General features: G+C 43.6%; 1 protein-coding gene and 1 pseudogene across 9 annotated transcripts in view; one reads left to right on the top strand and one right to left on the bottom strand.

Moving 5' to 3' along the window:
• Nucleotides 1-20,946, top strand: part of LOC102450753 (fibronectin type-III domain-containing protein 3a-like) — a 109,665-nt gene extending 88,719 nt beyond the window's left edge. For 8 of the 9 annotated variants that reach the window (XM_075940788.2, XM_089781637.1, XM_089781640.1 and 5 more), the window contains 7 exons: nt 745-858; nt 3,564-3,713; nt 4,495-4,775; nt 7,379-7,591; nt 9,834-10,000; nt 17,355-17,476; nt 18,406-20,946. In XM_075940788.2, coding sequence (XP_075796903.2) covers nt 745-858; nt 3,564-3,713; nt 4,495-4,775; nt 7,379-7,591; nt 9,834-10,000; nt 17,355-17,476; nt 18,406-18,720 — 1,362 coding nt within the window. In that variant the 3' untranslated portion in view covers nt 18,721-20,946. Of the gene's footprint in view, nt 1-744; nt 859-3,563; nt 3,714-4,494; nt 4,776-7,378; nt 7,592-9,833; nt 10,001-15,805; nt 17,325-17,354; nt 17,477-18,405 lie in introns of those variants that run through there. The other variant, XM_089781644.1, reaches the window with a different exon arrangement.
• Nucleotides 20,947-22,688: 1,742 nt separating this feature from the next.
• LOC102450994 (growth hormone secretagogue receptor type 1 pseudogene) lies at nt 22,689-25,373 on the bottom strand (annotated as a pseudogene).
• Nucleotides 25,374-25,716: the final 343 nt, after the last annotated feature.

Below are 25,716 nucleotides of genomic sequence, written 5' to 3'. Positions count from 1 at the left end.
TCTGTTATATATAATCAGCTTTTGTTTTGCAAATAACTATATAAGTACCACAACTAGTAAAATAGCTATATATTAGGATTCTGGTTGCATTGCTTGCAGCATCTCTGTCCCATTGAAGGATTGGTTTGCAAAAGCTCTTCTACTAAAGAGAAGACAGTGAAATTTATGTCCCGATCATCAGAGGCTCAAAGAAGAGATAAGAGCCCAACTTTCCTTAATGACTTTGAAAAGTTCGCTTAATTTAGCATTCAGCAGTTTTGTCCTATATATCTCATTTCTGTTGTCTCACCTAGCTTTTGCAGCTCACTTTAAATTTACAGTATGTGATGGAGTAGTGTAGTGGTAGTGCTGGGCAGAGAGCATACCACCAATCAGGTTGGGTTGGAACAAGAACTGGCACAAAAGAATCCCTTTGCAGCAATGCCACTTGCTTTTGGAAGCAAGATGTGACTGCAAGGAAGGGAAGATTCTGGGGGAGGGGCCATGTATATACATGACATTGTGAGAGGCTTTGCCAGTGTACAGAACCATATGACTTGGAATTGGTTGGAGGGTCTGCACAAAACCAACTTGTGAGTAGAAGCCCAGAAAACTCCAGTAAGAGTTGTGAAGTTACTACCAAGATTTGGCATCATAGTACCTATCAAGATATTTTTATTATTATTCTTTTCTTCAATTTATCACTGAGCAAATGTGCATTTTTCTGTCATTGCAACACTCTTGCAATTGTGTATTTCTTTACAGTTTGGCTCTCTCTCTGAAAAAGCAGAGATTTCTACAGCTGCAGGACCTCCTGATCAGTGTTGTGCACCCTTGTTAACCTGTAAGGCTGCCACCTGTGTAGTGGTCACCTGGGAGGTAGGTTTTTAAAAACTTTCATACTAAAGCTTTAGAATGTCATGCCTCATGTAACACTTAAGTAAACTCAAAAAGGGAAGATGGAAAATTTCAAATGCTTTCCCCATTTTTTCAGTAGTTAGGCAGAAGTCAGCTTGAAATCATTTTGATTTGAATGTTCTTAGCTACACACATTTTTCCTTAAGTAGTGTGGACACCACTGTTATAAATAGTTAAGAACATAAGAACGGCCATAGCGGGTCAGACCAACCTGTCTGCTGATAGTGGCCAATACCAGATGACCCAGAAGGAGGGAACACAACAGGCAATCCTCACGTGATCCCGCCCCTGTCATTCATTCCAGACAGACGAAGGCTAAGGGACACCATTCCTATCTATCCTGGCTAATAGTTTTAGAAAATTATGGGATTAGGTAGAAATTGCAGTCTGTGAAGAATGTTCCTGTTTCAATCTAATGGATGGATGGAAATTTTCTGAAAAGCTGTATTTGTAGTTATCTTGTTGACTACCTGGAACACATGGGTGGTGTTTATGTAACGTTTTTCAAACTGAAAAACCTTCATTTTGAGTGCTAGTACTAACATAGTTTAGACCAGTGGTCTCCAACCTTTTTACACCCAAGATCACTTTTTAAATCTCAGAACAGGAGAAGATCTACCGCCCCGCCCCTTCCTTGAAGTCCTGCCCTCTCTATTCTCCTCCTGTCCATCACTTGCTATCCCCAGCCCTTACTTACACACTCTGATAAACAGTTTATTTTAAAATTGTGATGTATAAAATTAAAATCACGTGTTTATAGTTATGAAATAAATGGTCTGTTTTTTATTCATGCTATTTAAATCTAAAATGAAGCATTTATAATTATACTGTGGGGACAGAGTACTGTGGCTGGGGGCAGGGGAGAGGGAACAGGGTGCTGGGAGGGCAGAGGACAGGGTTCTGCAGCAGGGGACGGGAATGGGGACAGAATTCTGTAGCTGGGGATGGGGGGACACAGGGTGCCAGTGAGGTCTGGGGACAGGGGACACAGGGTGCCAGTGGCAGCAGAGAGTCCCCTGCATCTGCCTCCTCCCAGGATTCTCTTCTCCCCCCTCCACCCCAGAGCGAAGCCAGCACATGCCTGCCCCAGGGCCAAATCCCCCTTCCACGGCGTGGTGCGGCCCATCCCCCCCTTCTCTTTTCCTCCCGCAGCGTGACCAACCCCTGCGGGCACCTGCCCCGGGGTCAACCCCCCTCCCGCGGCATGGCCAGCCCCCTTCCTGCAGCATGGCCAACTCCCGTGGGCGCATGCCCCGGGGTCAAACCCGCCTCCCACGGCACAGCACACCCTGGCCCAGCCAACCCCTCCTGCAGCACAATCAACCCCCGCGGGTGCCTACCCCGGGGCCATACCACCCTCGCGCGGTTCAGCCTGGCCTGGTCTGGCCCAGCCAACTCCCTCCCCTCCTGCAGCACGGCCGAACCCCGGCGCTGACCCCCGCTCCCATGGCGCAGGGAAATCCCTGTGCTTAACTCAGTCCTCCGGCGCCGGCAGCACAGGGAAGCCTCCGCACTCCTCCTTCAGGGTTGACGCCCCCCTTCCCCAGCACGCAACAGAGCTGTGGGAGGGGAGCAGCCCACGCGCTTCCGGAATTCCTGGAAGTGATGTGGGCTTCAGACAGGACTTCCGTCCACCCCGCGGGAAGCCAGTACTACACTAGAGGTAGGTAGTGGAGCTTCTCGGGGGTGGGGAAAAAATGGGGGTTGTGGTTGCCCGAATGCCTTGCGATCAACTGGTTGAGGCCTCACGATCGACCAGTCAACTGCGATCAACCGGTTGGTGACCACGGGTTTAGACAGTAGAGCCTTATGTGAAAAAGCACCTCTGTCAAATGTGGTATATAGTAGATACTGTGCAAATTTTTAAATGCAGTTTTGTCAAAAAGGCATGTAAGTGACGAGTCAAGTAGTCACCTGCTTGATTACTTGCCCTCCTTCCCTCTCTTCCCCTCTCTTCCCCCCCTTCCCCCCCCACCCCCCACACCACTGCTTCTGTATAAATCCCGGCTGTCCTTCACCCCGGCCACAGCATGCCCCGTGCTTTCCCCTCACCAGCTGCCATGGGGGCAGGGGAGGGTCCAGGCCGAAAGACCACAATTTCAGATTCCGGCAGCCATGTTTTAAAGTGAAGTGCTTTAAAGTGACAAGGCCCACAATGGGGGGAGGCCTCTCCTGTGGCTCCCACCACAGGCCTCGCTGCTGCCCCCACCACTCCCCAGTGCCACCAGAGCAGCACAATTTAAAACTCTGGCTGCCGCCCACCACCATGTGGCAGCTGCCAGAGGTGTACAGCTGGCTCTGGCTCTGGCTCTGCCTCAGTAGCAACAGCTTGCCTTCACTGCTGTTGCTGCTGCTCGGGAGCCATAAGTTGCCAGTCACTCCTGGGTTAGTAGTGGAGAGGAAGGGAGGAGGCAGGGCAGCTGAGGGGAAAGGGGCAGTGGGACAGTGTGACATGACTGTCACTGTCATTTCCCAAGAAAAAGTGTGTGTGTGTGTGTGTGTGTGTGTGTGTGTGTAATATAAAAGTGGAAACCAGCCAACTCATTTAACTTTAATAAATCCACACTCTTGTCTACCCATTCCCCATTATAAATATATATTTAAGATTTCAATTTAAAATCAAGAACTATCTGAAATCTAATCTTTCACTGGCTTGAATCTCCCAGAGTCCTGCATGCAATGGTGCTGAAATTTGTGAATATAGGCTGGACTGGGGACAAATGGAAGGATCAATGCGCATCATCTACACAGGGCCTGGTCTCAGCTATGAAGTGAAAGGCCTTACACCTGCAACCACATATTATTGCAGAGTACAGGTATGTGAGGCTTGCTTTTATATGCCACCTTAAAAATCAAAACCAAAAGATAATTAGCATCTGAATAAGTACTTCAGCTAGTAACTTAAGGACAAAATTCTGGTCCAACTTGCACAGATTCATTGGATGAGGAAAAGGGTTTGAGGAGCATCTTCTGTCACTCTGGCCAAAGTATGTACATCTAGTAATAAGTTAGCATATAGATATGTGCCATTCTATACTAGGTATTGTCTCTGACTTACGTTGTCTTTTGCATCTCTTCAAAGTCCCGCCTAGATTATTGTAGTCATCTGTCTTGGGAACACTTTCTAGTTTGTTATCCCCTTTATGCCATATGTCTTTATTGGAAGGTGCTCAAGATCTGCAAGCTACTGCTTACTATATTTTGAAGGGACAACAAAAAGTGTTTCAGAACAGATTTATCTCTGAGTTATCATGCAAGACAGAATAATTAAGGATAAACTTAAAAAACAACAAATAGTCTGGTAGCAATTTAAAGACTAACAAAACATGTACATGGTATCATGAGCTTTCGTGGGCACCACCCACTTTTTCAGAATAATTAAGGACATTCTGCTGCTGTTCTCATTTCTTTCAGCCTCCATGTGAGCTTCACTTAAAGTGGTATTTTGCCTTTAGTTCTGGACTGATACATTTTCATTATATTTAGGAAAATGCCATCCTCTTGCAAATGTATTTAATGAAGCACAAAATCAGAACAGTAGCTTTCTTAAAAACCAAATAGAAAAATGTGGACTCTGAACACTGTAATCTCTTTCAGGCTGTGAATATAGCTGGAGTTGGCTTGTTTGGTGATATTGGTGTGGTAACAACACCAGCATCAGTGCCTGCAGCAGTGTCAGTACTACATCTGCTTGAAGAAGATCAAATGGAAATTCCTTGTCCCTTGTCAACGTGCCTTGCCATTCAGTGGGAGGAACCATGTTGCCATGGGTCAGATGTCATTGGTTATAATATAGAATATGGGGAAAAGCAACTTGTAACTGTAGGTAGAGTTACGAGCCATATTCTGGAGAATCTGCACCCTGATACTTTGTACAGGTGATCATTCCTTATTTTATTCTGACACGAGTCTTGCAGATATTTTGACATACAGTGCTCTGGGCTATCTTTATTTTTTTTTCTAAGGGTTGTTGTGTTTTTTGTGTCCTAGTCCACTTAATTAAGTTGAACATGCTGTAAGATAGAATGTACATTTTGTGTAATGGTTTGTCCTCAGAGTGATTAACTTTGGGGGGGAAAAAAAGCCCCTGAAAGTGAGGACTCTGCATCCTGGAGCCCTCAAATACAGCAGTAAAAGGCCACTTCACCTTAAATGATACTTTTGAAATAGGTGTTACTTATGCTAAAAAGAGGGTTGCATCTTCCTTTGGCTAAGTCTTTGGCTGACACTCTTTGCTGCAACACTCTTTGGCTAAGTCTACACTACCACTTTACCATGCTGCAACTTCCTGGCTCAGGAGTGTGAAAACACACACACACCCCCCCCCCAGGTGTGGCAAGTTAGAGTTCTAAAGTGCCAGTGTGGCCAGTGCTGGGGGCCATGCTGTTAGTAAGACCAAAGATGACTTTTTGCCTCCCAGGAGCTTAGAGTTCTCAGAACCCATTTCTGCATCTGGTTCAAGGGTAACAGAAATGAATGACAGAGCTGTACCTAGTGTGTGACACACAAAGTGGGTGAGGTCATGTGTTTTATTGGACCAACCTCTGTTGGTGAGACACACATTTTTGAACTACACGGAGCTATTCTTGAGGTCAAGAAAACATACTGAGGTTTTTTCTACACTTCTAAAATTAAAGCACTGCCATGGTAGTACTTTAAAGTGAATGTGTGGCGATAGTAGGAGCATAGGGGAGGGATAGCTCAGTGGTTTGAGCATTGGCCTGCTAAATCCAAGGTTGTGAGTTCAGTCCTTAAGGGGGCCATTTAGGGAATCTGGGGCAAATCTGTCAGGGATGTTACTTGGTCCTGCCATGAGGGCAGGAGACCGGACTTGATGACCTCTCTAGGTGCCTTCCAGTTCTGTGAGATAGGTATATCTCCATAGTGGGGAGAGAGCTTTCCCAGTGCTCTATGGAAACTACCTCCTTGGGGGAGTAGCTAACAGCATTGGCGAGGGCTGTAAAAAGCAGTTATGTAGGTAACCATATAACCGCTAGAAATCTCAGCAGGTACATGCTATGAGTTCTGCAGTATAAAGATTATACTGCAGAGCCCACAGCACAGTCTGTTCCCCAGGAGCAGAGCTGGTGGCCAGTGTGCACTGGGAGCTGACTTCAGGCTGCTGGTCCCACTCCCGGGGATCCAGCTGCTGTGCTGCTGGCTCTTTATTGCAAGCTTATTCTACATAGCCTGCAGCACAGGGCGGCAGCTGGTTCCTCGGTATCAGATTCAGCCTCTACATTGCTATATTAGAGGCAACAGCCGACTCCTTGGGAGCTGGTATGCACCGGGAGCCAGCTTGTAAACCAGCTCCCAGAGCATACTGACTGCTGTGCTGCATGGCAGGCTCTGATACAGAGCCTAAAGTGCAGAGTGGCAGCTAGCTTCCTGTGAGCAGGGCTGGGAGCCTTCTCTGTGTATCATACTTAACTGTTTAAACGGTTATCCCTAATTGCCATTGTGGTGATCATTGATGAGCAGCTTATGAAAATGGCTTGTGCCCAGTTGCTATGGCATCCTCACCCAGGTGGTAGTGCCCATTGTTATTGTATTCCACTGCTCATAAGATGTGCTTGCACCTGGAGAACTGGCAGCCAGTGCGATTGGCCTACATTTCTACTAGCAGCTACCACCCAGTCATTTTGTCTTATTCAGCTGCAGGACTGAGTTGAACATCGACACTGAATGTGGTCTGTTTTTCAGGTTACTGATTTTTTTTTTCAATCCTTACGGTACAGAATAACTTTTACAAAATATCAGAGCTGTGATAGTGAGCAACCTGGTAATATTGCTTTAATTGTACTTCGCTGATAAGTCCTAGATTCAGTAGGCTAATAAAGGTTAAAATATCATGTGTAGGTTAACCTGTAAAGCTCAAATGGGGAAGGGGAGGGAATATCAATGTTGAGGCTCTCATTCTGTCCTTAGTCATTACATTGTGCCTGTGTTGTACAGTTTCATTAGATATTTAATGAGAGCAAAGGGGAATTACCAGATGAGCTGAAATACCCAGTCAAAACAGGGTGAATTAAGACGCATTTCCTTGCTTTGTATTGTAATTCTGAACTCTTAAATATAGTAACTTGCCCAGTTTATCTTCATAAACAGCAGCAACTGTGCTTCCATTCTGCAGTATTTACCAGTATTATTGAAGATTATTCTATGCAAAAATCCCCCTGAAAGCCTTGTAGCGTGTTTTTTTCACTTGTATTCCAAATATTAGCTCAACTTAAGAGGCTTAAACTTTTTTTAATCAACTTGGAAATCTCTAACTGTAGCTTTATAACTTTTGTGGTGTTTGGTTTTTTGTAAGCAAGCTCTTTCAAGATGACAATTGCAAAATATTATGGGTTTGTATAAGAGTATTTCATAACATCAGCAATTGAAATTTACAGTCAGTAAGATAATAGGGATTTAGTATATTATTTAACCTAGCAGCTGTAAATTAACAAACTTTTTCCCCCCTCTCTCTCACTTGAAGGATTAGAATACAGGCCATAAACAACTTTGGAGTTGGTCCTTTCAGTCATTCCATTAAAGCCAAAACAAAACCATTACCTCCTGACCCGCCTCATCTTGAATGTGTGGTCTTCAGCTACCAGAGCCTTAAACTGAAATGGGGTGAAGGTCCTAGTAGAGCTTTAATTACCAATCCTACACAGTTCAACTTGCAGATGGAGGATAAGTTTGGCAGGTGAGATCATTACTTTACAATTTGGAACAAAAAGCCAGCTAATGTTTCATAGCTTCATGTCCTGGATTTGTAGACCACTGTGATTTTTATCAAGTTTAGTGAGTATGAAATCAGGTAATATTATTAGAATATATGATAAAATTATTTCTTCACTTCTGTTAGTGGATATAGTTTACCGGATGACCAAACACAGAAGACTACTCAAGACTAACAGTGTTAAGCCCACTTGCTGTCTAAATTGCATTTCTGTGTTTCCTTGGAACTGTCGTGGTGGAATCAGATGTTCAGTTTCATTTTCCAGGAGAAAATGTGTGTCTGATTCACTGTATTACATGAGGAATTAATACATAGCACTTGCAGAACATCCTTTTATTCAAGAAAGTTGTGAACTGTTATATTGTAATAATGTAATACAGAAAACTGACAATACATTTATAGACAACGAGCAGTCTTATGGCACTTCAGAGACTAACAATTATATTAGACCATGAGCTTTTGTGGATAAAACCCACTTCATCAGATGAGTTGGAGTGGAAATTACAGAATCCAGAGTATAAATATCTGAAGTGGATATGCCATCAACGCACTACAAAGACAGTTTTCCCCACCTTTGATATTCGCATTTCCACATCAAATGCTATGAATGTGACACATCCAGCCTGACTTAATTAGCTTCATTAACACTGGTCCTACAATTAACAGGCAACTGCTTTTGCTGTTATACACACTGGATTCTGTAATATCCACTCCCAACTCATCTGATGAAGTAGGTTTTACCCACACAAGCTCATGATCTAATATGTTCATTAGTCTTTAAGGTGCCACAGGACTGCTCATTGTTTTTAAGGTTACAGGCTAACATGGCTACCTCTTTGAGACTTAATACATTTATAGGTTAATGTATTTTAAAAATACTGTTCTAAATGTTAAAATTTAGTGCAGTGGTCCCCAACGCGGTGCCCGTGGGCGCCATGGCGCCCGCCGGTGCATTCGTGTGCGCCCGCTGACAACCTGGGCCGGCCCCGCCCCCGGCGCACGGGAGGCGCCGGCCCCAGGTGCGCGACATGCACTGGGCGCGTGGCGCTCGGGCGGCCCCAGCCCCGGGGCACATGCGGGCGCTCAGGCACACGGTGCTCGAGCGGCGCCGGTGCCGGCCCCAGGCACGTGGCTCAGGCAGCAGCACCAGCCCCGGGCCCACAGCATAAGGTGCTCGGATGGCCCCAGCCCCGGCCCTAGGACACAAGCCGGTGCTGGGTGCAAGGGCATCCCAGTCCCCTGGCGTGCCCCCAGACACGCAGCCCCGCCCCCGGGCGCCCAGCGCGTGAGTGGCCCCACCTCCCGGGCACCCGGGAGCCTCTAAAGGTTGGGGACCACTGATTTAGTGTATGTAACCACAAATAGGATGAACAATTCCTTTTTGATCTAAGATTATAAAAGCATCTGAATCTCCTTTTTCTGATGTTCTCAGGGCCTCTAACTTAAAAATTGAGAGTGAAAAAGAGTGCATGACTTGGTGTATAACGAATCTCCTGTGTAGCATTCCAGTCTAGTGCAAATCTAGATTTAATGATAGAGCCCATAAAACAAAGGAAGGGGGAGGAAAAGAGCACACTTGCTCTTGCTGGTGCTAACTCCTTGGTGTTGTGAATGACTCTAATCTTTCACCATATATAAAAAATAAAATTTTCCTGCGGGACAACAGTGTGACATCATCTGCGTCCATATGCTGCCGCCGCCCACCTCTGTCCTCAGCCACTTGCTGTGTCCAGCCTCAGTGTCATCCTCTCCGGGCATGGTCTGCTCCAACTCTGGCTTCTGCCTCACGCCCCAGAGGGCTGTGCTCCTGGGGCTCGGTCCCCTCTGCCGTCCAGTTCTAATTCCCTTCCCCATCCCAGGCCACACCGGGTTCCCTCCACCATCTGAGTCCCCTCTTCCCCATTCTGCCAAGACCCCGCACACCTGGGTTCCCTGCTTTTGCATCCTTCCCCCCCCCCCCCCCCCAGCCAGACCCCTACCCCCAGAGAGGGGGGAGGTTGGCCAGCATAGCAGGCAGGGGGCACAGCCCCCTAGTACACACAAAGAGCAGCTTATTGCAATAAAAGGTAAGTCACAATTTTTGTAATAAAAGTTTGACAAAAAAATTATTTCATCCATTGCACACACTTTTTGGTGTTTAAACTTTAATATAAACTACCTTAACTGTATAGGTCTAACATGTACACGTTTGTACACTTTTTTTTAGATTTGTTACTGTTTATAGCGGACCTTGTCATACATACAAGGTGCAGCGACTTAATGAATCCACTACATATTATTTTAAAATCCAGGCATACAATGATGCTGGAGAAGGAGAGTTTTCTGAAGTTTATACTTTCACTACAACCAAATCTCCTCCAGCATCTCTCAAAGGTGAGCATTTGTCATACCGCTCTTACAATACTGCTGTAATTCTAGTTTGTAAAAATCATAGTATCATATTTCTTCTATAAATTCACTCTGAAGCACCTTGTATTGGCCACTGTCAGAAGACAGGATACTTGGCTAGGTGAACCATTGGTCTGACCCAGATTGGCTGTTCTTACACTTGCAATTAAAAACACTCCCTCCCCTCCTCCCCCATCTAGCTCCTCTGTTGAAGACAGGCAGTGTATATGGGCTAGATACTGTGACTGTATATGGCAAGATAAGAATTCCCCTACTAGGACAAAGTATTCTGCAGGGCTACGTCTACATTGGCATGATTTTGCACAAGAACTCTTTTGCGGAAGAGTTAGCTGAGCTTCTCCAGACCCCAGAAGGCAGAGCTCTTGCTGCACAGCTGTTACCACCTAGCTCCTGAGTGAGAGGCCTGCCTGTTAGGGCTCAGAACTTTCAGCTGCAGGTGTTGCCTGCAGCCATTACCGGGGTGGCCTTAAAGCCAGGAGGCTGCCCCTAGCGGCAGGCTGCTGCTGGCGGGCCACCCCAAAGGGGCGATCCAAAGGGGGCTTCCTTTTTGGGGGAGCCCTTGGGGGCAGACCAAGGGCAAGGGTATGTGCTGTGATGGTACATTGTAATTGAGTGTGTTTGTGTGTGCTGGTGAGAGCAGCACACTTGGTTGTGGTGGTGGCCTGTTCAGTTTCTGGTGAGAGCAGGGAGGGCAGGCGAGGGTTCTTAGTGAGAGGAAGTTCCCTTTAGCTACCCAAGCTGAAGGTGTGTGTTTGTTCTGCTACCCACCCTCCCACCGCCAATATGTGGTTTGGCACAGATGCGGTGCCTAAGGAGGAGGCTCAGATGGCATCATGGCTGTTATGACAGGTAGGGGAATATATGGAAGTAAGATCCGGACTGGCCAGCTAAGGGGAATGAGGTTTAGACAATTATGTGCTATTCCTTTTTCTGGTTCTATTCCCAGCCTTACAAATTTTGGGAACTTTAATACCTGGCCATCAGCCCTGAGGGTGCTGTTGCTGAATGCCAGCTCAGTATCCCAGAAGACAGCAGTCATCCACGATTTAATTCTGAATGAAGGGGCTGACCTGGCTTGTATCACTGAGACCTGGCTGAGAGTGGAGGGAGGCGTCGACCTTTCCCAATTATGCCTGGCTTGGCTCTCGGTACAGCATCAGGCGCGGCTTAATGGTCGAGGAGGTGGGGTGGCGATTGTCTATTGAGATACTGTCTCACTGGCTAGGGTTGTGGTCCAACAAAGTGTCAATTTCGAGTGTCTATACTTGACATTGGGTGGCCAGGATAGGTTGGGGTATGCTGCTTGTGTACCGCCCACCTCGCTTTACGGCAGATGCTCTGCTCGAACTGGCTGACATGGTCTCGGACATTACATTGAGGATGCTGAGGCTTTTGGTCTTGGGACTTAAATATCTACGCCGAGGCTGTTCTGTCATGTCCGGCCCAAGATTTTATGGATACCATGACCACCCTAGGATTATCCCAAGAAATAACTGACCCAACACACGTTGCAGGTCATACGCTCAATTTGGTTTTTTGGACTAAGGGTGATAGAGTTCTTGGGATAAGGGATGTGGCTACACTCCCTTTGTCATGGACTGATCACTACCTGGTCAAGTTTAGACTATCTGCTGACCTTCCCCTGCACAGAGGCAGAGGACCAATTAAGATGATCCGCCCTCAGAGGCTGATGGATCCGGAGGGTTTTCTGAGGTCCCTGAGGGATTGTTCAGCCATTATGGCCAATAGTCCTGTAGATACCCTAGTTGATACATGGAACACTGAGGTAGCCCGGGTAGTTGATATGATTGCTGCTAAGTGCCCTCTTCGGACCAGTTGAGCCAAGTTTGCTCCCTGGTTTTCTGGGGAGCTGATGGCAGCAAAACAGTCTGTGCGATGGCTAGAACGCCACTGGAGGAGAACTAGAGCTGAGTCTGATTGGCTGTGGGCTAGAGCTGAGTTATGAGCTTACTCTGTGGTGGTGCTGATAGCGAAGAAAAGCTACTTCTCCACCCGTATCACGTCCGCACGATGCCGTCCAGCGGAATCGTTTCGAGTAGTGCGGGGCCTGTTGCAGTCTGGCACTCATGACAAAACAGAGGAGCCTTTGGCCCCCGGCTGCAATCTGTTTGCAAAGCATTTTGCTAATAAAATCGCCTGCATCCAGTTGGATTTAGACTCTGCTTGCTGTGTAAGTGGGGCACAGAATGTGTTTGAGTGCACCACCCAGTCTTTTTTTTCTCTGGATTAGTTTCAGCTATTGCAGACTGAGAATGTGCACAGGGTGCTTGGAGTGTGACCGACCACATGCTCACTTGACCCCTGCCCTTCATGGCTTATTAAATCTAGCCGGGAAGGGATAACTGGCTGGGTCCAGGGGATTGTTAATGTGTCTTTTTAGATCTGGTATGGTTTCTGCTGCCTTGAAAGAGGCAGTGATAAAACCGTTACTCAAGAAGACCTCCCTGGACCCACATGACTTAAATAACGATTGCCCAATTGCTAATATTCCCTTCTTGGGCAAGGTACTCGAGAGGGTGGTGGCGTTGCAACTCCAAGCTTTCTTGGAAGAAACAGACTACTTTTGTTAATCTGACACAAACTTGTTGGGACTCTTTCTTCGTTTTAAATAAATTGAATTTATTTTGATTTACACTAAATCAGATAAGAATTAGTATGAAGTAAGCCAAAATAAACCACTGTTAAATTAAGTGCATCTGCAAAGGTGTTTTCAGCAGTTTAAAACAGTTTTTCAAAATACTAAGACAAGTGCAAATTGCCCATGTATATGTTGCCTAGGAGAAAAGCGAGTACATGTTAATACCCCTGAAAAGTTCACTGCTTAATGATCTACACAAGACTTTTCATATGTTGTGTTGGGGTATTTTTGCTAAGATGAGGTAACATCACACTTTCAAATGTAATTTAAAAGGAAAGCAGTTTGTACCAGCTGGCACATCACCAATGATTAAAGATTATTCAAGTGCTTGTTCACATACATTCCAATCAGGTGTGTGTGCACTGCATGCATAGTCACTGGAAAGTATTGCCCTTAGCAGCACCCATCTGGTCAGCTGTGAATTCTCCTACAGAGTAATGTTCGTGACACTCAGTATATGACCCTAATCGAACTCTCACCCTGCCCCTGATTCATTCTTGCTGCCCATGACAGTCATTGAAACTGTTTGTTTGCATCACAAGCACTCCCCTTAGCTTGCTTCTCTAGCTGTAGTTTGTTTCGGTTACTAGTTATTTTAATTTTAGTGTGTAAATAGTGTTTTATATTGTAAGGTTAGGGAGTGGGGTTCTACTCTATCCCTTTCCTCCTCTCTGCTGTGGGGCATGCCTCAGGGCCAAGGCTTTAAACCTTGTAGGACCTGTGGTAAGCCCATGTCAATGGGAGACACTCATGACATCAAGGGGAAGAGCACTTAACTGGCAGGTGTAAAATCTATAGGCCTTCTCGCGCAAGGACGAAGAAGGAGCAGGATTTCCATGTGAAACAACTTCTGATGGAGTCTGCTGTCTGTCCTCAGCCTGCCTTAGTGTGCCAGGATCCAGCACAGAGTGAATCAGTGTGTGGAGCACTCCAGCCTCAGTGCGCAACATGGTTCCAAAGAAAGACACAAAAGACCCTTGGCACTGCTGCTCCCTGGCACTGCACACAGTGCAGAGCATCCTGCACCGCTCCCATTTGCCAGTGCAATATAAGATCAAGAAGGCTGAAAGGAATAATTTTCTGGTGCCAAAGGCGCAGCAGCAGTGCATCCCATGAAGGAGCACTCAGCGCTTCAGGAGCGGAAGTTAGCGCTATTGACTTTTGTTTCCTGGAGGGGACTGTTTAGTCTGGTGCCCAGAAATTCCCAGGACACTCTGTACCAGGTGGAGGAGTTGGAGTTACCCTTCACCCTGTATACTTTTGAAGCAGCCAGGGATTTAATACAAATGATTGCCCCTCAACCTATGGCAGTCAGACAAGCCTCCAGTGCCACTACATCCAACATCATCTAGAGGCAAGCCAGCTAGGATGTGACCATCACCTTAGCCAATACAGCACCGTTCTCTGAACCACTTAATCTCAACCTCATTGAGGCACTGACATCCAGCTCCAGACCCCAGAAACAGCTCCCTGGCTTCCTCTAGCTAAGTCTCGGTCTCTGGAACTCGCAGAGTGGTACCAGTCTCCCAACTTCTGACTCGCAACACCAATCCCTGGCAAGAGGACATTGGCACTGGTCACCAGAGCAGTAAAGGTTGGTGCCAAAATGGTGGACTCAATCTAGATCAAGGTAATCCAGTTTGATACAAATTGCTTTTATTCCAGCAGTAGTGGACACAGATCTCATAGGCATGGAAGTGAGGCAGCAGTGGCATGGCCTTCACATGGGCAAATGCAGCCTCAAAGGCCCTTCTGGACTCCCTAGGCTTATCACCAGGCCCAGGGCTCTTTTTTTTTTTTTAGGCACTCTGTCGGTGATCTCTGAAACCTGAGCAGTCCAGCTGGTTAAAGGTTGCCCAGTGGATCCAAAAACTGCAGCTCAAGAGCAGTCAGCCTAGGTCATCACCCAAACAATCATAGCAACAGTCCCAACACTTGACCAAGCCATCACAGCCAGAAGGACACTAGAGAGTCAAGAGGACCCCGTACTGCCTTTAGCCTCCTCATTGTCCCCAGACAAGACGTTTGCAGGAACCTTGGCCTTGGGGCCTCCTCCAATAGTTCGCCTGGCACACCGGGACCTCCTGCACAGAGTCACCTACAAGTTGGGGTTACAACTTTTGGTTGTGCCACCAACATAGGTACATCATGCTTCTGGAGTTGTCAGTGGGTAGCCTGTTTGCTTTACCACTCTATCCTGATCTGATCACATAGGACCAAGGTCACCTACACTGCCTGGACCTCCAGTCTCTACATCTCATGACTTGAAAGCTTCATGGTTAAACCTAATGGCGATCCTGTGCTCAGGACCTGTAAGAGAGGTCCTACTTAGCAGCAGGAAACCATCCACCAGAGCCACTTATTTAGCCAAGTGAAAGAGATTCACTTGCTGGTGTGCCAAACTTCACACACACCCCTTCTAGCATCCATGCCACTTATCCTGGAGTATCTGCTGCACTTAAAACAATAGTCTGGCAGTGTCATCCATTAAGGTACATCTCACTGATATCTCGGCTTTCTATCCAAGTGTGTCTGGATGTTCCATAGCACTTTATAGACTAACAAAACATGTAGATGGTATCATGAGCTTTTGTGGGCACAGCCCACTTCTTCAGATGACCGTGGTTTTGAGTTTAGGATGTGCAGACCCAAAATAAATAGGAGAGAAGGAGAAAGGGGAGGGGGAAAAAGGAGAGGTGGGAGACAGGGAGCAGAGGGTATAGAAAATTCAGGAAGGTAGAGGGAATCAGTAAGTTTTTGAAGATTGGGTAGTTAAAACGAAGCAGATAAGAATCAGTCAACTGATAGATTCCTGTCAGGACGGATACTATCAATTGACTTTGATTCTTACCTGCTTCGTTTTAACTACCCAATCTTCAGAGACTTAGTGATTCCCTCTACCTTCCTGAATTTTCTATACCTCTGTTCCCTGTCTCCCACCTCTCCTTTTTTCCTTCCCTCTCCCCCTATTTATTGTAGGTCTGCACATCCTAAACTCAAACTCCGGTCATCTGAAGAAGTGGGCTATGTCTGCAAAAGCTCATGATACCATCTACGTGTTTTGCTAGTCTATAAAGTGCTACCAGGCCATTTGTTTTTTTTCTTTACAGACTAACTCGGTTACCCCCTGAAGCTTCTGGATGTTCCATATTTGCTGACCTTATGGAAGGGCGTTTTCTCAAGGGCCAGAAAAGGTTTACCCACAAACTCGGTAACTTAGTCTTCTCCAGACTCATGGAGGGGGCCCCCTTTTTGAATCATTGGCAACATGTTCATTACTCTATTTGTCATGGAATGTGGCCCGCCTACTCTCCATCACAATAGCTACAAAGGCGACCAAACTGAAGGTACTAATTTCTGAGTCACCCTCCAGTCTTCAACAAGGACAAGGTTCAGCTCAGACCTCACAGCTTTTTTCCCCCCCCCCTTAAGGTAGTACCTCGATTTTATGCTACTGGAGACATTTTTCTGCTGGTCTTCTATCCCACTCCCCATACCAGTACCTGGGAGCAGAGGCTTCATTCACTGGATGTTCAGTGGGCTCTGGCATTTTATATCAAGCGCAATGAGCTATTCAGGAAGTTGAACCAGCTGTTTGTGGTGGTGACAGACCACATGAAAGGACTCTTAGTCTCTTTCCAACTCATCTCTTCCTGGATCCACACTTGCTATGAGTTGGCCAAGGTCCCAGCCCCAGCTATTACAGCCAATTCTAAAAGGGTTAATGCCTCATCATCTGTGTTCCTGACCAGTACAGGAACTCTGCAGAGCAGCAACTTGGTCTTCAATGCATGCTATCACCCACCATGCCAGAGATGATGTGGCATTCAGCACAGAGGTGTTCCAGGAAGTGATTCTGTGACTCCACCCCCACCTCCAGGGTTGAGCTTGGGAGTCATCTCAATGGAATTAACCTGAATAAGCATTCCAAGAAAAATGGTTACTCACCTTCCGGTAACTAACTGTACTTTGAGATGGGCTTTTCACTTCTATTCTAGTACCTGTCCTCCTTCCCTTCTCTGAGTAGCCAGCAAGAAGGAACTGGAGGGAGAGGGGTCATATATTGAGCATCACGAAGGCACCACTGGGGGGGGCTACTAACGGAAAATCTTTCTGGTGACTGTGCATGCGGATGTATAACCCACCTGATTGAAATGGATGTGAAGAACACATGTTGAAGAACAAGTTTTGAGAAGGTGAGTAACAATTTTTTTTTCTCCAGGCCAAATTATGGCTTCAGCAGCACCTTTGTTAGTCCCCTATTTTGGCTTGCAAAACCTTTCATTGGTGAGAGATGCAAAATGGAAAGAATCCTGACTGAGCCTTGGTTTTGGGGCTAACAGTTTTAAAAAATCTTTTTATTAGCACATTTTAAGCAAGTTGTGTGTGGAAAATTGACCCAATAAATATGGAACCTATTATGCTGTCTTCACAAGATACAATTCCTTTTTAATAGAGATCGCAATACCAAAAAATTGATTACTTGTGCTACTGAACCTGTTAACTTCCGTATTCAGAATCACTTCCTCATTAGTGGTGTTGGGAGGGTGTTTACTAAAGCCATATAAGAAGGGGATTACAATGGTTTCAGGTTAACCATGAAAAAATAGGTTTTTCTAATTTTTTTTTTAAAGCATATGTGTGGATTCTTTTTTTCAGCACCCAAAATAAATCAGGTGGGAGAAAACATCTGTGAAATCACATGGGAGCCTTTACAATCAATGAAAAAAGATTCTATTGTTTACATGCTTCAGCTTTCCTGTGGGAGAGAAGTGGATCAGGTAACTTCTGAAATGTTGTTAGCTATTAATTTAAAAAAAAATTGTAAAGATATTTTTTTCTTTAAGATAATCAAGTCTCTGAATGTTACTAAGCCATGTCTACACTAGCACGCTTACAGTGGCACTGCTTTAAGATAGTTCATATAGCTGATGTATGCTGATGAAAGATCTCTCCCCTTGACTTGACATGATAAAATCACATCCATGAGTGGTGGTGGCGGCTACATTGCAGGAGAAGTCCTGGCAACAGAACACTTTGCACACTATCATTTATACCAGCAAAATTTGTCACCCCTGTGCAACATTGATATTGCTGATGTAAGTGGTAGTGTAGACATGGCCTTCATCTGGTTAGATTTTAAATTGTTGCAATGCATACTGGTGTTTCTTCACTTTCTTCGGCTAGAATGCACTCAAAGTAGCAAATGTGAATCCCATACTCTTCTTTGTAAATGTTTAAATTAACCTGGGAGGTTAGACAGACATGATATGGAGAGTTTACCCAGGGAAAGTGGTGGAGCATTCTTCATGGTGAGTTCTATGTACATCCCTCTGTCCCCAGCACTTCCCTTAATCTTAAATTGTAAACTCTGGAGCAAGTACTTCCTGTAGGGTAAACCTAGCACACTGTTGGCATTACCTATAGCTGTGGTTTTTTCAGAAGCCAGGCTTGCAGGGGCTACAAATAATTTGTCATCTGTAAAGGAACATTTCACTCATAGTTATCACCTTCATTTTATCACCTTCATTTTAAAGACTATTCACTAGGAAGTGCTTCCAAAATAAAAGCAGAGATTGAACTGGATGGGTGGGGTGGGCTTCCCAGACTACTGCAGGCCTGCTCTGGCAGCACTGTCTATTGTGTCTACTGCTAGGTATTGGGAAAGTGCATTAGATGATGTCTTTTATTATTTACTTTTATTATTTAGGTATACAAGGGATCAGAGACTTCATTCCGTTTCACAAACTTTCAGAAGAACCGTGAATATCGGTTCAGAGTCTGTGCTGGACGCCAGTATCAAGATTCTACTGGATTACAAGAACTGTATGGACCTTACAGTCTCAGTACAGTATTTTCATCTCAAAAACAAGAGTTGGTTTCACAATGTACTAATTCTACAGCTGAACTTGCAACTGATAAGGTGTTACGGGATGACAAGCTTGCTGCTTTTCTTCTTCTTCTGGGGTTTGCAGTCGTTGCTGTTTTGTTTGCTGCTGTTATTCAGTACTTTGTAATCAAGTAGACTATTTAAAGCCTAGTCATTATTCAGTTTTTTATAAAAAAGTTATTCTGAGTATTTATGTTGATTCATTCTAAATTAAATCCTAGTTGGAAATGATGGTATAAGAGATACACATGTTTCCATCTTTGCTGCTGCCTGACATTAAGACTGGGTTGGCAGAAACCTTCCAAATAACACAACTATCATAGAATGGGTAATCCTGGGTACTCTGTAATTGGGGTTAGCTCTTAATAAAATAGCAAAAAATTGCTGCCCTCCTTCCCCCCATAAATACACAGCTTGGCCACTTGGCCAGTTAGAGAAAAGGCTTTCTATGATGTCCTTTGAAGGCAAGTGGTAGGGGATCAGCAACTTTTAATCAAGTATTGTTACAGTTTGGTATACATGAAATACAGCAGCAAAAATTCTTAAGCTTAGAACAGTACTGTACTACAGAATATTGCTAGAGCAAACCACATTTAACATACTGTAGAAGGAAAACACAATATGATACTACTTTGCAGTTATTATAATGTTTGGGGTTCAATAATATTTCAAATGTTAGAGGTGCCAGCATTTTTCGAATTTTAATTAAAAATGCTAGAGATGTAATATACATAGAGTGATTGCATTTCTATGTAATATTGCAAATTGCTCCCCCTTTGTACTTTACACTTGAGTGAAATGCTTCAGCTGCTGGTAAACAACTGTTAGCCCAATCCACATTTTCATTCTCAGTGCCTGAGAACCGTTATTTCCTGTGCATCTGATTGAATCTTTTCAGAATTTTCAGAAAAGGCACAGATTTTGTCTTTAAGAAGAAAGAGTGCATTTATGATAAATGTTTCACTATTGGCTCAAACTGAGCAAATGTTTTCGTACTATTCTTAACCTAAAAATAAAAAGTTCAAACTGCTTTTGGATGATCTTCTGTCCTTATCTGAATTATCAAACTATATGTGAAATATTTTTAGGTAACATTTTACAGTGTTTTAAATTAATTAATTTGTCACAATGGTGGCAGTTCACATTCCATTATGGTGGTGGTGAGAACTTTCAGTTTGCTATGAAACTTTTTTCCAAAACTTGTCATGCATGTCTGACTGTTTTGAGGAATATTTTTGGTGGATATGATGCACTACATATGATTGACTTCCTTGTCAAACATGTTCTTTAGATATCTGAAGATAAGTCTGACAGCTATTGTCTTTTCATCAACTGTTTGGAAAGCTGGAAGACACAGATTTAGATATTTATTTGAAAGTGCGTTGTCTTACTTATTTTGGCATTAAAAGAACATGCCATACAATGTTACAGATTTAATATACTTTGCAAGTGCTACAGCTACACTTCCTGGACACCGGGGTGGTGTATTTGCATATAGGATAGTACTGTTGGGTACAGGCTCATTCTTCGAAAGAATAAAACATCTTAAGGATATTTCTTCTATGGTTGCTAAGTTCAACTTTGAGGCATTGTGTTGCGTTTCAAATGTGGAAATCCTAAATTATGACATAGTATCATTTAATATTCTTAAAAGTAGATTTATGGTGCAATCTGAAATTAACTTTTCAAAAACATACTCTTCTTTTTGTACTCTATTTATTTTGATTTAAAAAGTCCTGGAAAATGTATGTTTGAATGTATTGTTCTACTTGTAGCAGAACTTTAATCATTTGTATTATGGAGTCTCTCTTCAGTTTTGAAAAGAGTTTTATGCAGATATTAGTGTCTTCAGTTTTCCGAAGTTTACAAATATGCCTTTATTTCCTTTCATAGTTTACTTTTAGAAAACAATAGACTGCCTTCAGCAAATTTCTTTTGCCAAAGGATTTTTTTCTTTAACTCATAGACGAACAGAGCAAATCATTTAGTGATTTATTTGGCAATAGCATTTCTGATATGTTTTTAAAATAATAAAGTAGGCTTTCAGAATAAATATTAACTAAAATCATGACTTCCTAGAAAATTAAAATAAAATGCTTCTGAATTGCCACTAAATGTTATTTCCAGAAAATATACTGAAAAGTATAGTGTAATGTAGATTTTATATTGTTTATTATGCATTCCATATTGATGTACCCTAGTGGCATTAACATACTAGGTATTTTCATTTTTCTTGTATTTGTAATTTTGAGATCTCAAACTTATGTTAAAACTGCCATGCATTGTATTACTAAAATGTAACTATCAAATAGATAATATATTTAATACAGCCAATAAAAATACAAAAGTTTTCAAATTTGATATGTATTTGTGTTTTAATGTATGAATATGAGACCTTTCTTCTAGGGCAATCCTGTCATCTGCCAGTCTAGTAGGTAGTTTAGGATGTAGGGAACAGCAACATGGAATTGAGTTGCTTTATAGCTTCAATATGCTATACCTTGAACCTCCAGTATGAGAGAGATGCTCAGGAAGTTCCGAGATGAAACTTGTCATGCTCCATGTGGGAGGGAGGAGTCTGGGTTTGTGGAGGGGATGTAGTTCTCCAGCACCACAGCACAGATTTCCCAAGATTCATATGCAGCTTCCAGTCCCTCTGTGCTGCTCTCCATGTGGCTTGTGCTGCCATTTATGCCTCTCCCTCTCCGCTCCCAGTGCAGTGGAAAAAGCAGGACTCCATACAACTCCAAGGAATCAGGAAACCCACTGAAATTTGTGTAGATCAGCTGTTCCCTGGCTCTGCCCAGCAACAATATGTCCAGAAAGGGAGAAGGGATTATGCCAGATTGGCTGGCTCACTCACTTTCCCTCAAACTATTTTTAACCAAATTGCAATGGAATTTCCATTGCCTAGAATTAGCACTCCCACCCCTTTCCCATGCAAGGTTACAGAGATGCATAAAGGCAAAAATTAAACCTTACCATCTACAAATGAAAAAAGCAAACATGGTGATGCGGTTCTGTTTGCTACAAGCCAGTGTAGAGTAGACCATCCTGTTGGAACCGCTACCTACTATTTTTAACTACTTATTCGGATGAGAAGAAGCTTGTATGACAAAGTGGTGATTGAAAATGGTCTCAATGAAATCAACATTTTGGAAGAAGGGGGGAAAAAGCACAAGCCCCACCTTACTCTATGTAAATGTTCTTGCCTGGAGAGAGTCAGCTCCTTTAGCACTGAGTAATGTGATAACACATACTGCCAGTGTGGTGCTCAGTGACATGTCTTATTTTTCCCTGGTAGGCTGTTGTGCTCTGTCACAACAACAAACAACTTCTTGTGAAATGGTGACAGAGTAATAAAGACAGAATTATTTGATTGCTTTGACATTACATCGATTTCCACCAGGGAAAACTAAACTTGAAGTAATCTGTCCAAACACTACAGATTCAATAGTCCCCTTGAGAATGGCCTTGAGACTAAGGCACTGGAGTAAGTGTCGGATTCCCATCCCTGTCTGTCTCATGCTTCTTGTGGAAACTGAGCAAGTAATTTTCTCTGCTTCCTCCCTCCTCCACCTGCAAACCTGTAACTTTCTTGCTTCCCTCTTTTCGGCCTTTGTAATGGACGTGCATCTTTCACAATCATAACATTTCAGTTTTTTTATTTCCCTTCCCTTTAAGGTTAAATAAACACATAGTTTCAATCCAGCTTGTCTGTTTTGATTAGTTTTCATACATCAAACTTGAATGAGGATGTTGAATAGATTCTGTAGGACCCATAAGCAAAAGCTGGAATCATGTAGGGCTTGGGACAAATCCATTAGAAGATGACAGCTTTGTTGCAAGGTGAAACTGCGCATGCACACAATTGACTGAAGTCCTTGGAGAGAGTGTTGGGCCACTCCAGCTTCTGCAGATAAGTGTCAGGATACAGTCAAAACTAAAACTTTATAATCATTGCAGGACATACTAACTACATCAGTCTGAAACAGGAGGAGTGACCATGATTAATGACGAATTTTGTGTGCACAGCTGGAAGCAGCAAACTTTCCACCCTGAGATGAAAATCCCCACTTACCACATAATACGCACTACTGCCATGACTTGGTTTTAACATACAGTTCACTAGTGGATAGATGGAATCTAGATGTACCCACTGTATTTAAGTGGGTGCCAAACTGTTTACATGACAGAACTGACTTCTGTACCTTCAAGAGAAGTCCTTTCATTCCTTGTCAAGTTTCTGGATTGCCAGACTTGACTGTAGTTCAGAATTTTGCTCATTGCTTTTCTGTATTTTTGTGACATGACATTGTAAAGTATCGGGTTGATAGATGCTCCAAGGTAAAAGAGAAGCATGGAGATGAGATTAAGGTACTGAGTGAAGTCATATAGGACAATTATAGTCTGAGCAAAGAGGATTCGGCCAATGTGGAATGGTAGCCAACACAGCACGAAGGCCAGGACTACTACTGCTAAAAAGGAAAGGAATATATTTTAGTACAGAAATACTTGAAGAACTGTTTGTCCTAGCTCTTTAAATTACATTGTGGCAAAGACCTCAGACTAGTACATGCCATATTAAATGTAGTAGTTGCTACCACATGACTTGTGCAATCATTTCATGTCAAGTAGACATAACACTGCGCTACATATACAAGTAGGCTAAATTAAGCAGCATTGGTACTTCAGCTTTTTGTTTGTTAAATTTCAGGATAACAACTTGGCTCAGTTGTCAGTGAAATGAAATATTTCCCAGGGGAGTGGGCCAATGGTAGCAGCTGGGGAGTGAGATAAGAGGAGGAACAGAATGGCTGCATGGACCCAAACATGGGATGGGGGAAGATGGAAAAGGGAAGTGAAAGAAATCTGGGAAATTAAACAATAAAAAAGATGCAGAGGAGGAAGTGGAGAGGTAAAGCCAGGGAAGGAAGACACCAAAAAGAGGAGAGAAATGTTTAAAAGACATTAGACAAGGAAACAAAAAAAAAGGCCACAATAACTCCGCTGGAAGGAAAAAAATACAGTTTTAAAGTTAGTAGAGTGTTTAATGGATCCATGTTCCTGCCTTTCACTGGATTTTTCCTGAAGAAAATTGGGAGAGTTGAAAAGAGGGAAGATTCCACTTGGAACTCTGTGTAAGGAAGCACTTTTTGAGCTATTCACAGCCATTGGGGGATGATAGAGGATCTGTGAACAGACTGGCTAGGGCCAGCAATGTTTTTCCTCCACTGCAAGCACCAAAAGTTGGTACCTTCACCCACTGAATTTTGCTGACAACAAGCAGTTGGTATTTTGCTCATGTGAGATGAGAGAACAGGCTGAGTGAGCCTTTAAATGTTAACCCAAATAAATAATTTCCTTTTATCAAATTGTGATGCCTGCTGTCTTAGTTGTGACTGGGGATTGAACCCAGAGACCTTCAGCGCTAAAAGACTGAGTCACTCCATCTGGGACGTCAGTACTAAATGCTGCTGTGGGTTAAGATGCTTATCCCCAGAACCATACTGTGTAACAGACCACATGCTGACGAGCAGGTTCTGTAATGAGTCAACTAAAATGTTAAACACATTTGAAGAGGAATTAAAGCCAATGTGGAATACCTGATTTTGTTCAGATTGTGGCCCAAATATTAAATGGTCAATGGGAGAACTGTGCGTGGCTGGCATGACACACTACTTCTCAGACCATGATTTCTGAGCGCCGGCCCCTCTTGACACACACAAATCAAGGTTGATCAGATTTGCTTTACAGTAAGTCACAGCAGCATGGTTTCTTTTTACATTAGTCCACAGCAAACTATGGGTTGAAGTGTTTCTACAACCAATCTACACACAATTCAAATGGGGCCCTCAGGCCTCAGTAAAACCCAGGAACATGACAAAATGAAGAGAAATATACTAACCATAAATCTGTAAGGGCCCTTTCTTGCCTTTTCTGTCTTGCCACCCTCTTTCCACCTTTTCTTTGTGTCTGGCCTAGTGTGATATAAAATGCTGTTTAGCCTAGTCTCAAGTCAGATCCTTACCTAGCATTTTGACTGTTTGTTTGTGATACTTTTCTCTGCTTGCCACCTGGGGTCCTCTCATCTTATGTCTGCTTCTCCAAAGTTTTCCACAGATGAGTCCATAGAGCAGAGTCAGGCAGAGCACTGGTAGGAAAAAATAAATGGTGGAGAGCCAAGTCATTGTTTCTAAAAGCCCTGTGCGGGCTGTGTGTTCAATGTAATTGCATTCCTTGGCTTCATCTGACCGGCTGCCATTGCGGTGCTCCACACCAAAGAGGAACAGAACTGGGCTGGCAGTCAGAAGAGCCCATACCCATAAAGAAAGGATGACCCCTTTCACTCTGCATTTAGTGATTGTGGTTTTGGCTTTCAAAGGAAAGCAGATTGCAAAATACCGCTCTACACTCAAAGTGGTGATATGCAAAATGGTGCAGTAGGTACAGGTTTCACTGAGGTAAAACAAAAATTTGCAGAGAAAATCCCCAAATATGTATGGTTTGTATTTCCAAATCCTGTACAAATCAGAAGGCAGACCAAAGAAGATCAGAATGTCAGACAGTGCCATGCTGGATAAATACATATTAACAGTAGTTCTCATTTCCTTGTATCTTTTGAAAATTAATATTGTTAGCAAATTCCCAGTGATACCTAAGAAAAATAATATGATTGCAATTATAGTCACAGGCACCAGGACATGAATGTCAAATAAAGAAAAAGATTGATCTTCATAGTAGTCTGTATCATTTTGGAAATAGCTGTAATTTGAGAAGGAATCCATGTCGGGTACCAAAATAAAAGGTGATGTTGGGTTTAACTCATGAGAGTGATATTAGGCTCCTCTTCATCTCTTTTAAAGATCAATTTTAAAACAAAACTCGAAGTCATAAAAACAACTAGGCACTGTTCTGTTCTGAGAGACTATTAGATTACTATACCCAATGTTTTGGAATTTTAAAAAAATACATTTTGATTGTTGGCTTTACGCTGCTTCAAAATAGTTTTTGTATCTTGACAGTTCCATCAGGGGTATTTCTTGTAAGATGAATATGGAGCCAATGTGGATGCAAGTAAATATAATCCATATTAACAGGCAAACAGATGCGGACTGAGAAAATCATAGT

The sequence above is a fragment of the Pelodiscus sinensis genome, chromosome 13 (assembly GCF_052426305.1).
Source record: "Pelodiscus sinensis isolate ZL-2025 chromosome 13, ASM5242630v1, whole genome shotgun sequence".
Taxonomy (NCBI): domain Eukaryota; kingdom Metazoa; phylum Chordata; order Testudines; family Trionychidae; genus Pelodiscus; species Pelodiscus sinensis.
The sequence above is the reverse complement of the archived record's forward strand: the minus strand, read 5'-3'. Positions and strand labels throughout refer to the sequence as shown.